The following is a 13,802-nucleotide window of genomic DNA, read 5'->3' on the forward strand; positions in this document are numbered from 1 at the left end:
TTGTTTTGGAATTCTCTTATAATCATATATACTTTTTATTGACCGTGAGTTTCCAAATTTTTAATATGTTTTATATTCGATATATATTTTGAAAAATATTTTATAACTCCATATATTTTTCAGATTAATAAAGTAGCAAGTCAGGAATTTTTAAAATTAGTTAGAATTGTTAATAAAGAAAAATTAGTTAAAATTTGTATAGTTTGTCTAAAACAAGTCCAACAATCATTTAGAGAGCAACTACTTTTGAAATGTATTTACTTTTATTTAAAAAATTATGATCTAATTTGTAATCTTTGTTATTCCCTCGATAATATTTTTAATTATACTCAATATAATCTTTGGATATATTTGATACATTCAAGTTTTAATTATATTAGTTTAATATTATCATTTACTTGTATTAATTCAAGCATACAAATACTTCTATATATAATAATTTTTATTTTTAAAACAATCATCTAGCTAGCTAACTTTTATTATTTGGCAGGTTACAAATCTTGAACCCAAACAAATGGGAGTAGATGAGGAGGAACACAGAGATCATATGGCAATCCATGAGTTAGAAATACAAAACCCTCATCCTCATGTGGGTGATGCTGATTCAGCCGTTATTATTAGCACTCCAGCTGTCAGCCCTATTATTGATCTCAGCCTGAATCCTCTTGATCTTAACATGCTACTCACAGAGGAAGAAGATAAGGGACAACCCGGAGATCATCTGGCAATGCATGTGTTAGAAAATAATCATCATTCCCTTCACATTCACTCTCCTCAAGTAATATCACTCTCCTCAAATAATCATCTGGAAAGGCTTGATCTCAAGGTAAAGTTGGAGAAGGCTACCAAACAGGCAGAGAGTGTTGAGACCTATGCAAAGAAGGCAATTAATGATGCACATGATGCCCAGGCTTCAGGTAAGGCTGTGGCCTCAACCACATATTGTTACAAGATTTGCATAGACAACTTTGTAGTATCCTTGGGCATTAGTGGTGAGGATAAATCTTTGGAGGACCATGTAAGTAAGCTTGTTAAGGCAATCCCCTTTCATGCTAGGGCCCCAGCTGATATGGCTGTTGAAGTGCCAGGGCAGGAAGGTGATGTTGGATAAAAAAGGGATGCGGCAGAGAGCAACCCAGGATGTCTCAGTGTGCAAACCCATGAGGATCAACAAATGTCCAATTTGCAGAGCCCGGACCATTTCTGTTGAACATGTTCTTCTTCAATAAACAAGCTTGTATGCCTTACTAATTAGCAAGACATGCATATACGTTGAATAAAATAAATTTATTTCTCCTAATTTCTCTAAGACCCATTTCTCTTGTAATTATAAGTGGTTTATCTAGTGATGAGCAATGAGTTTACATCTCTTGACAATAAAAATCTTATCAAATTATGAGCTCTGCAGATATTATCTTATTTATAAATTAATTAAGATCCATATTAATATCCATGATTTATATATGTACTTTATGCTTATTCCAAAATGATGGTAAACTGTATTGTTTGGGTGAAACGTATGTTTTTCAACCCAATAAACTTATGTTTTCACTCATGAAAATGAAGACGGTTTCTTCTAATTAAATATTTATAAATAATGTTTACCTCTAAAACTTTGTGATCTTAGCAAAATAACAATTATCAACAAAGTGAAATAGATAAACAAATATAATAATAAAATAGGTAAGATATATATATAATTTGATGAAGATCGAATATACTATTTTCTATGTAAAAAAATATCTTGTTCTAAATTGGTTATGATAAATGAGTATCCATCTACTAAGTCATAGACCAAATTATGTTTGTGTGCACATGATGAGCACAATTAGTATTTTGAAAAGAGAATCAAGCTATAAAAATACCAATAATATATTAGTGGATTCCAAATAAATATTATAAAATAAAGAATCTTATTAGTTGTTATCACTATTTCAAATGTCAACTCCAACATCAGTCGGTCTCATCATTTTTTGTTGTTGTTGTTGCTATTATTATTATTATTATTATTATTATTATTATTATTATTGTTGTTGTTGTTGTTCTTATTATTATTATTATTATTATTATTATTATTATTATTATTATTATTATTATTATCAAAATCAACATCAAGTATTAGTATATATTTCGACTAATATGGAAATAATGTGGACCAAAAGGTAGGAAGTGGGAAATAATGGAGACCAACTTGGAAAAAAAAGATTATTTTTTATTTCAAAGAATGATATAGAAAAATACTTGTATTTCCCTAAAAATTTAAAATGACCAGTAGTTTTTACTAAATCTTAGTAGTTAATCAAATTACTAGTACAAATAATATGTTACCACATTTGTTGTACCAAGTTTTGATGCCTTCAATTTCTTGCTTAACGAGGGAGCTAATTCAAAACTTGTTACATAAAAAATATAGGTAACACTCCAAGCCTGAGCAAGAGTGTTTACATTGGAAGGGTGAGTGGACAAGATAGCACAACCAAAGATTTAAAAACTATCTTTCTAATTTCATGGGCCCATATTGAAAATCCCAGTTAGTAGCCTATATAATCGTAACATACTGCCCTATCAAACCCACATTGTCCTACAAATCAGCCGCCCAGTTAAATTTGCTTCAAAAAATTACAAATCAATGGAAACTTCCAACAATGGGCACCATCTTGAACTTGAATAATCCAGCAACCACCCAGGTCAAGCAAGCTACCAAATGATAGTGGATCATAGTTATTTAGAATTATCAGTCAATCCTCCTTCTTATGGCCACGTAATGCAACTTATACCATTAATATCCTCTTGTGTATCGTTCAACAATTCATTATTTTACCGTGGTGCAAGTACTCTTTATACTCTTTATACACCAATTATAGGTATGACCGTGAATTATCAATTTGATATTTTTGGTTATTATTTGATATTTTAGCATACATCTTCCCATACTTGTTTTTTCTTTAGTATTTGAACTTGATATTTCAACTCTCTTATAATTATGTATGTTTTTTGGGCCACATTTATAAATTTTATAATTGTTACTAGCTAAAATATTTTATATTTAATATAATTAATGAAAGAACATTATCAAACAATATATTATTACTCCATGTATTTTTTCTCATTTTTAAACATGAAGTCAATAATATGTAAACATTAGTTAAGATGTTCAGAAATTGAAGTAAATTAAAGTGATGTCCTACTTGCTATATGTACTTATTTTTATTTTTATGTTATGTTCTATATTTTTATTTTTATGTTCTGTTCTAATGTGTAACTATTGTTTTCTTAAAATTTTATTAGTTTGTTACTTGTTTGGTTATGTTTGATGTGGACATGTTTTATAATTATTAGAATATTATTTTGTACTTGTATTAATCCAAGCATATATATATATATATATATACACTTCTTTTCAAACTTTCATTTAGAAATAATCATCTAGCTAGATGACTTTTATTGTTTGCCATGATACAAATGATGAACCGGAACAAATGGGAAGAAGGGATGATAGGGAAGCAGAAGTTTTGCTGCTTTCTAATGAAATGCAAAACCCTAATGTGAGGGATGCAGCTGCTGCGATCTCTACACTTTCTAATGAAATGCAAAACCCTAATGTGAGGGATGCAGCTGCTGCGATCTCTACACGGATTCCCCCGGTTCCTGATCTCAACATTCATCCTCTTGATCTCAATAGGCTACCACCGACAGAGGAGGAATTTGAGGAGGAGGAAGACAGAAATCATATGACAACCCATGAGTCAGAAATACAAAACCCTCGTCCTCATGTGGGTGAACCTGATATATGTGTCATATGCCAGGATGAATATGCAGCTGAGGAACTAGTTGGAGGTCTTCGATGTGGACATGAATATCATATGAAATGTATAAAGAAATGGTTGAGGAGGATTACCAAATGTCCAATTTGCAGAGACACCGCTATTTTTGTTGAACCTGTTTTTTTCAATAAACAAGCCTGTATTTTATGCGTATTACTAAATGTTGGTAAAATGTATTATTTGGTCAGATGTTTGCCTTTCAACCCAATAAACATGTGTTTTCATTCATAAAAATGAGAATAGTTTCTTCTAATTAAATATTTTATATAATGTTTACCTTTAAAACATTGTGATCTTAGCAAAATAACAATTATCAACAAAGTAAAATAGAAAAATAAATATAATAATTAAATAGATAAAATATATAAATAATTTGATAAAGATCAAATATAATATTTTCTATGTAAAAAAATTATCTTTTTTGTCCCTGATGATATAATATCCATCATGCTATAATTTGTACATCAATATGGTGTAAATATAACACCATATGGTGTGGTGGGGATGAGAGAAACCTACAAAAAATAATTCTAATAAATGTAATGGGCGAGGGAAATGGAACTTAGGGTACTAGGGATGACATAGCATCCCATAAAGAAACTCTTATTTGGTGTCAATGTTTATAAATTTGAGATATGGAATTTTTTGAATTTCTCATAGTTAATTTCATCATGATAATAAAAATTTTATTATGTATTTTTTAAAGATACTAGCTATATCACATTTCTTAGGTTTGGAATTCATTGTATGCCACAATACCAATGCTATATTAGTCCCTGCACACTAGCTATAAGAAGATAATTCTAGTCAAAAGGACATATTTCTCTTTCTTTTAAAGAGAAATTGGCCAAACAATTTGCTCAAATGCAGTCTCAATCTCAAACTCCAATTAGGTAGTTTATAATTAAGGGGAGGTGCCAATTATTCTATCTTAAATGGGTTAGCAAGTATAATTATATAAAACACATTGATTAGATGTCGGGTTTGCTTTTATTTCATGGTACCTCTAGAAGTTGAGGTTACACATTAACTACGGAGTGTTAGATAAGTCTTAGTGCTCCTACTACTTGGTCTTATTCAAATTAATCAACTTTTATGAAGATTTTTTTTTTTGCTCTTTTCACCATCTTGTTTAGTGTATGATAAAACGTTGCTAATTTGGTGGTTTATTTGATAACAAGATTTTTCCTAAGTTGATGACTCCGTATTCCTTATTTGTTAACTAATGGTTCATAGCTAAGTATTAGTATTGCTTCTACTTCATCTTATTCAACTTGATTGATCACTCTTTTCATTAGATTGCACGCATCATATGAAAAGAATGATAAAACTGAGTAATTTAGTGATTTGTTTCAACTTAAATAACAAGCATTTCCTTTAGTTGATGACTAAAGATTCCTTAGCTAAGCTCTATATCGGCCTAGCTTGTTTGTCATCAAACTGCCCTTGATGAAGTAGATTATTTGGATATGTTCTTATTCATTCTGAATTCGTTATGAATGAGTATGGATCTACCAAGTCATAGACCAAATTATATTTGTGTCCACAACTCACACATGATGTGTAGATTTAGTATTTCGAAAAGAAAATCAAACTATAAAAATTTTTATTCTTTTCAAACTTTCATTTCAAAATAATCATCTAGCTAGCTGATTTTTATTGTTTGCCAGGTTACAAACGATGAACCAGAACAAATGGGAAGAAGTGGTGACAGGGAAGCATAAGTTTTGCTGCTTTCTAATGAAATGCAAAACCCTCATGCGAGGGATGCAGGCTCTACACCAGTTCCCCCTCTTCCTGATCTCAACATGCATCCTTTTGATCTCAACATGCTACCCACAGAGGAACAGGTCGAGGAGGAGGAACACCGAGATTATACGGAAACCCATGAGTCAGAAATACAAAACCCTCGTCCTCATGTGGGTGAACCTCATATATGTGTCATATGCCAGGATGAGTATGCAGCTGAGGAATTAGTTGGAGGTCTTCGATGTGGACATCAATATCATATGAAATGTATAAAGAAATGGTTGAGGAGGATCACCAAATGTCCAATTTGCAGAGTTATTTGTTGAAGGTGTTTTTTTTCAATAAACAGGCTTGTATGCCTTACAAATTAGCAACGCCTATATGTTAAATAAAATAAATTTATGCCTTCTCATTTCTCTAAGACCCATTTCTCTTGTAATTGTGAGCCCTTAATCTAGTGATGAGCAATAAGTTTACATCTCTTGAAAATAAAGTTCTCATCAAATTATGAGGTGATATGGTCTTATTTAAAAATTAAGATATTAATATCTGTAGTTTATATGTATTTTATGCTTATTACTAAATGATGGTAAATGTATTAATTGTTTGGTGAAAAATGTATGTTTTTCAACCCAATAAACTCGTGTTTTCACTCATAAAAATGAAGATGGTTTCTCCTAAATAAATATTTATATATAATGTTTACCTTTAAAACTTTGTGATCTTAGCAAAATACCAATTATCAACAAAGTGAAATAGAAAAATAAATATAATAATAAAATAGGTAAGATATATATATATATATATATATATATATATATATATATATAATTTGATAAAGATCAAATAAATATGGTGAGACCAAAAAGATACCCTTTTTACATAGAAGATAGTATATTTCATCTCAAGGTATGGTGATTAGAAAAGCACTTGTGATGATTCATGTTGAGGTGTAAAAGCTAATTCTTTGTTTGAGATTCTTTTATTGCGAATCTTCCCTATAGCGTGGTCATATTCATGTATTATCAAAAAAAAAATTATGATTTGACGGTATTCCTAGAAGTTGAGGTTGGTTGTTGACTACTGGTTTTTCAATGAGTATTAGTGCTACTTCTACTTGGTCTTATTTTACTTGATTACCTTTAGCACATATTATTGTTTGCGCTCTTTTCATTGAATTAGGTGCATCATATGTAATGATAAAATAGTACTAATTGATGGTTTCTTTCAACTTCGTAAAATAAAGTCTTGGGTTGATGACTAGAGATTCAATGACGAAGCTTTATATCGACCTAGAATGTACATAACGATGGTGCACTTGATTGCTGTGAATTATTTAGACATTACTCTTATTCTATATGGGTTACGAAATAGCATGGAGTTAGGGAAATAAGATCAAATTATATTCGGTGTCAAAATATGACCGATCTGGAGTATGTTTAGTATTTTGAATTTGAAAGAATGGTCAAGTTAGAGCATCTCTAACAGTGTCTTAATGCATTGCAAATAAGTACTATAAAATGATGAATCCTAAATTTGTTATCACTATTTTATAGGTCAAATCTGTAATAATCGCAAGTTTCCAAGTACGTGAATAAAATAATTAATTAAGAGTTAATTATAACAATTTTTAAAGGCTAATTGCAATCAAAGAGGTAGTATAAAAACTCAGGAAAAATGAGTTTGGTGTTTCTTTTTGCAAAACAAAAAAATTGGGAGGTAAAGAAAGTGAGCCAGGAAGATATATTTGTTAACAAGGAAGAAACCCCTGCTCAACCAACTCTGAAATTAAAGTAAACTTTCATTTCCTCTTCTTTCTCTAAATAAGTTAAAAAAGTATTACGTCAGTTTTAATGGCGGAATTTATGGTAGGCCTTATTGCTTTCTTCACACCTGAGGCTGTATATTTATTTATTTTTAAAAAAACTTTATACAGTTAAAACTTGTCTTGTAAGCCTAATATATTCATCCTTAATAAATTGCAAGCTAGGGTTAGAGATTCAATGGAAGCTGATAATATCAGATTGCTATACAATTAGGGTTTGTAACAAATTTTGGATTTAGAGAACTGTGTAATTGATTTTGAGTTGGTAGAAGGAGGAAGGGGGCTGGCCGGAACTCGCAGCGGTGTCGCCGAAGGAGCCTCACGGTGGGGTGAAGAAAGCTAAGCGCGGGGAAAGACAGTAATCGAACATATTAAATTATTTATGAGTCGAGCTTTGAGCTTGAAATTTAAGACTCGGCCAAGCTTGAGCACGAAATTTTTAATCTAGCTCGAGTCGAGCGTCGCAGTGTTCGGTCCGGCTCGGCACGATTACACCCTTATCTTGTTCATATTTTGGGGTATTTGTCACTCCAATATCAATTGATGTAAATGATAGTAATGAATATTGATAATATGAAGTTTAATTGTGATGCTACTAATTTCACAACTAGTATAGCTTGAATTGCTCAAGATGTCATTGTATTATTTTTTAGATTTAAGAATTTAAATATTTTATGTGTAAACGATCTGAAAACAAAATGACAAATTATAATTAGTTTTTTTTTTGTTTCACAGTATTGTTGTAATTGACAGCTCGAAAGTTTTTTTTGGCTAAGTTTCAATAGTTTCAATATTTTGATGAATTTTTGCTTGTTCATAAAAAAATATAATTGTATTTGATCTTACGTAAACTAAAATTAAAATGTGAAACTAAGAATCATAAGATCATCTTTCTAAAATTGATTTGGTGAAATATTGTGATGTTCGATACATCAATTATCACTAGTTTAAAACCCAAAATTAAAATGTTATTTTTTTTAACAAAAAAATAAATTAAAAATCAAAATGATCTTTTTTCTAAAATTTTAGTCTCCGAGTTAGATACAGGGGCCGTTTAAGCAAGGTTAAAAGAAGTGAATTTTTTCTTAAACTAGAGAACCAAATAAGTTAATAAAATGTTTTGAAATGAAGCAGAAGCTACAAGAGATAAGTTAGCATTCTCATTTTCTTAAAAGTGTTTCACTCCTTTACACAAACGAATCATGAGAATCAGAAGTGAGAAGGAGTTGTTTTTGTTAAACAAACGGGCCGTGTCAGTGTTGTATAAAATAAATACGAAAAAAGCTCCAGCGCATTCACACACTTTACGTGTGTATACAGAATTACAGATTTCAACAGGAAAACCCGGAGAAAAGTTCAGAAACACAAAACCCAAATCAATAATCTGAATTGTAATAACAAGGGTGGATTATAATGGTGATTGCTAATTCCAGAAGAAGACTCCGATGAATTTTCAGCGTCGATCGACACTACCAGGCACGTCGTTCTCTCCGGCGGTGGCTGTGAAGGCAAGAGTGGGATACCTAATGCTATTCTCGTTTCTCAATTCCATGTCGATTCCAATTCTGTCTCTGATCAGCCTGTATGTATTCTCTCTGATCTTTGGATAACTTAGCACGGTTTGCGAGATTTGACTCGATATTCGAAATGCTAATTAGTTTCGAGCCTGTCTGCTAATCTTTTTGTTCCGTGATTTGATTGCAATTTTTTTTAAATATGATTTAGAGGTGATTTTGTTGTAATTAAGTTACTCCATTATCTTTCTGGATAACTTAAATTTTAAGCCAGTTATGTGTGTTGATAGAGGAATTTGGTGAATCAACAAACGTGAGGTTCGTTGCCGGAATCAGGTGTTTCACGGTGATTATATGACGGAAATCCGCCGTGGGCGGTGGTTTTAAGTGTTTGAGGGTGGCTGAGATCAAGGGAATATATTTTTGCTCTCGTTCTCACAACTCTCGATATATCCCCTCAATGTGCCTACGTGCCCCTTTATATAGGGGATCAAGCCGTACGTAGTTCTATGACACCAGGAGTCCTAGTTTGATCAGGACTAGGCCTCTTGGCGATAAGGTCGGAGATAAGCCGAAGGCCCATCTCGGAGAGTCCTACTCCTGTTAGAATTAGTCTTGAGTATGACTACCCCAGACTCCTAATCCAAATAGATCACGGATTCAACGATATCTCCACTACGAGAGATAGCATCTACCACGACTCTTATGGAAAAGTTATCTCGGGAGAACCATGACTAACCTCTCGAGGTGCAGGGACATGTCCTCACCTCCCAGTGAGGTCTTCATCTTCAGACAAGGTAGACAAGGAGCCAAATTACACGATCGCCTCAATCCCCCAATGAGGGCTAACTCACCAGAATACAGGATTCAGGCATATGATCGGCCTTCACGTTACCCCGGAGGGCCTTCAAGAATCATGATCACCTCAAGCCCCCACACGAGGGTTAACTCGGCAGATAGCAGGATTGAGGATTGTAGATCATGCCCGGATGAGCCCGGGAACTATCAGATGAGCCTGATAACTACCAAATGAGCTTGGTAACTAGTCTTCATATCCCTCGGAAGGGTCGTCACGGAGACTCACTCATCCTCTCTCTCATGTCATTTGTTTCATAATTATGCCTCTTCTAAGTCAAGGGACGCGTCCTGTCGGGGAAGACGCGGCCTTCCCTTATCCTGTCTTCAATCCTGCTTACTGGACAAGAGACCGCTCCTCCCGGGTCATGTCTGGGGAGGGCGCGTCCTCTCCCCCACGTGACGTACAAAAACGGCCACAACAAGTACTCCCCAGATTCTCCTATCATTGAAGATGTTAGGGGAATCTTCATAACAAAACCATCTCTTCACCCTTCAAGCGTTGACCCAGTTCTCTTGCACTTCTACCTTTGGCAAGACGCGTCCTCTCCAGGAGGCGCGTCCTCCTTTTCTGACCCTTGCCTAACGAATTCATACCATTTCGCCCGTTATTTAATTTAATTTCAAAATCAAAACGCCAGCTGTCCCCTTTCCTCTATAAATACCCTTAACAAACTCGTCTCCCCCATTTCACACGACTGCTACTCCTCTCTCCGGCGCTCTGAACTTCCCGAGCACGATATCACATTTTCCGGCCACTTTTCGCGAAACCCAGCCGTCCAATCTCTTCGTCATCTTCCAAGGTACGTTTTGCATCCACTTTCGTCAAGTTTCGCTGAGTCATTTAGTAGATCTGAACACATGTCTCTTCAACTGCTCGCATGTTCTTCATGTTCTTCAATTCCTACAGTGTATGTATATGTGTATATATATCTCGTTGATCCATTAGACTTACTATAACCATATACCGAATGTGTTTGTATGATGTAAGTTCACGCCCTTATAAACCATGGGCGCGTCCTCCATCCTTAGGCGCGCCCTTTGTAGACGTTAGTGACTCATTTTTCCGAACGCATTCCCCTATACAACTCCCTCTTCATTAGGGTTCTTCCACCTAACAAGAGGGCGCGTCCTTCTAATATGACGCGCCTTCCCTTTGTCTCAAGATCGCGACTCTTCCCTTTTCTTAACTTGTAGCCAAGAGGGCGCGCCTTGACAGCCATTCCTTTCTTGTTTTCTTTCAGCTGGCAGACGAGGGCGCGTCTCCTCCCTTTCACCCATTTAGGAGCTTTCTTGGACAACGGGGGATTTCTATCTCTCCTCCAGAGATCTTTTCTCCAACTCCACCACGCCCTTCCTACATCCTTTCTGAAGACGAGAAAGAGAGAATTCTTCACAACCTTGCACGGGATATGGAATCTTCACACTCTTCAACCCCTCATACACCCATTCCACCACCAGTTGAGGAAGCCATCAGCACTCCCACCATGACCGGCCGCCCCATGGATTATGATTCAGACTTTGAGAACTGGCTGGAGGATTCCGAGGGCGCGTCTGCCCCTATCCGCAAGGGTAAGGGTAAAATGTATCAGATCATTTCCTCCTCTTCAGAACATAGCACCTCTTCTCCATCCAGCAACAGGGATGACTCTGATTACGAAATTTCGGACAAGGGAGGAGAGGGCGCGTCCTCCCATCAAGTTGTTGAAGAGGAAACTGATGAAGATGTTCCCCAGGACGCGCCTAGAGACAGAGAATCTAGAATTCCCCCCTCCCCTCCACCATCTCCCGAACCCTACATTCATCCTCGTATAGAGGAGTGGGAGGAGGACGTCGACTGGTCCGAGTATGAAGATATGGAACTCTCTCTCAAGATGGTTGAGGAGATCAAAAAGAATAAGGGTAAGCTAAGTTGTGTGGACCAGTCTTATACCATTTCTTGGGAGGAACTGGAATGGACTATGGATTATTATGAACAGGAAGGAACCGCTGTAGTGCCTCTCGAGGAGATGAGGGCACATCGCTTTGACATTGGGAACTACAGGATTCCTCGTACTGTCTTAACTCCCCGGCATGTCAGCCTAGGAGTGGGCGCGCCTCTACACTCCTATTTCGAGCAAATCTGTGAATGGTTCAATGTTGCCCCCATCCAGCTATCGCCCAATTCATACAAACTGGCTGCAGGATTGTACATTTTGTATAAGGAGGAGGGGTACGGCGCGCCCTCCATGGAGGAACTAAGTTATTTTTTCCGACTGACAAGAAGTACTCTTGGTTACTTCTTTCTCGTAGTCAGAAAACAGCACAACAACAAGGGATTCAGCGAAGGGCGCGTCTCCCACATCAAAAAGTGGAAGGAACCCTTTTTCTATGTGTATAACGTGAAGAGGGTGAGAACCCAGTTTAACATCTCACCAGGTTAGGACACCATTTCTTGGGAGGCGCGTCCTCCCTTCCCCAACTGTTTTTTCTTTCGTTATTTTCTTCCTGGGTAACTGACGGTTGACCCTTTTCACAGTGGAACGCGGCATGTCATCCTTAGATGAGGAGGCGTTCGCAAGGGCACAACACATCCTGGATCTTCCTCACGAGAGGAAGAACATGTCTGTCCTCGTCACCACCTCCTCTCTACAGGAGGCGGGCTTCCTTTCCCCTCATATTGGATCCAAAGTTGGATTCAAGGTTTTTAGGGACGGCAAGCCGCTAGTCGATAGAAAGCACAAATACTCAAAGAAAAGGCCTAGGGAACAAAGTCCTGATGACTCCTTAGATCAAGGTACGGTAGGGCGCGCCCTCTCCTTCTTAGAGGGCGCGTCCTATATTTTTAGCAAGATAATTCTAGCTTTGCATGCTATTCCTGTATGTTTAGTAACATAACACAATGTTGCATATCAATCCTGCCTTTTCTTTTATTGTTCAGATATCTAATGCGTTCTCACCTTTGCAGATATGGCCAATGTTCCCACCTTTTTGCAGAGGACCAAGCTCAACTTGGCAGAGGGCGCGTCTTCTCAGCCTTCGGGGTCCAAGCGGGGCGCGCCTGGACTCGATGTCCCGAAACAGGGGGACAGGCCTGACCCTACTCTCGAGGATTCCCGGGATCCCAAAAAGCGTCGGGAAATTAAGAAACAGAACACCCTCTCCTCCACCAATCTTGCTTCCAGGGCTCTAGGGGAAATTGGCGCGTCAATTGCTTCTGACGAGGAACTGAGGGCATGGCGCGCCAAGTCCGATTCTGAGAAGGACGAATGGATTCTCAAAGCCAGCTGTGAGATGTTGGTTCAACACATGGACCAAGAGAATGCCAAAACTGCTCAGGGGACGCGTCTTTCGAACCTAGAGAAGGAGATTTCTGCGCTAAAGAAGCTGGAGGCAAAAAAGCAGGAGAAGGCACTACAATCTGCAGAGAGCGCCAAGAAAGCAGCTGAGGATACTCTGATTAAGGAGAAGGCGCGCCTTGAGAAAGAGATTGCTGATCTTCAGAAGGCTAACTCTAAGCTCGAGGCGCAGAACAAGGGTCTGGTAGAGGAAAGGGAGAAGGTGGAGGGCGCGTCCTTCTTCGAAGGTGTGTGCAGCTACGTCGCCACCTTCCTCTCTGGGGAGCCCGACTATAATTGGCTGCCAAAGTTTGGAAAGACCGCAGCCGATTTCATGGCCGAGTTCCCCTCCCAGCACCCAGAGCTTATGGCAGCCAAGAAAGCTGAGCTGACTGCTACCCTCGCCAAGGAGGCTGAAGAGGAGGAGGCGCGCCAACAGGGTGAGGATCGGGCAGAGGACGCGTCTGTCCACTGATCTATTGTTTACTTCCATCCATTCAGAATGTTTCTAGACAAGATTCCTTCAAAGTATTCTGAGGAGCGGGCCCTCTATAAAACCCTACAGCTTGTAATATATTTAACATTTTAATGAGGCGCGCCTCTCACATTTACTTCTCTTTTATTTATAATGTTCAACCTTCTGTTCTCACTGTCTTCCTGTTATACCAGCATAATTGTTACAGTAGAGGAAGGGCGAGCCCTCCCTGGTGGGCGCGTC

At 37.0% G+C, this 13,802-nt stretch overlaps 1 protein-coding gene across 1 annotated transcript; it reads left to right on the forward strand.

The window, feature by feature from the left end:
- The first annotated feature begins 3,434 nt into the window (after nucleotides 1–3,434).
- LOC135147958 (uncharacterized) lies at nucleotides 3,435–5,548 on the forward strand. Its single transcript, XM_064082031.1, has 2 exons — nucleotides 3,435–3,941; nucleotides 5,495–5,548. The coding sequence occupies exons 1-2, from the start codon at nucleotides 3,435–3,437 to the stop codon at nucleotides 5,546–5,548; spliced, it is 561 nt and encodes a 186-aa protein (XP_063938101.1).
- The last annotated feature ends 8,254 nt before the right edge of the window (nucleotides 5,549–13,802 follow it).

This window comes from Daucus carota, chromosome 7 (genome assembly GCF_001625215.2).
Source record: "Daucus carota subsp. sativus chromosome 7, DH1 v3.0, whole genome shotgun sequence".
Taxonomy (NCBI): domain Eukaryota; kingdom Viridiplantae; phylum Streptophyta; class Magnoliopsida; order Apiales; family Apiaceae; genus Daucus; species Daucus carota.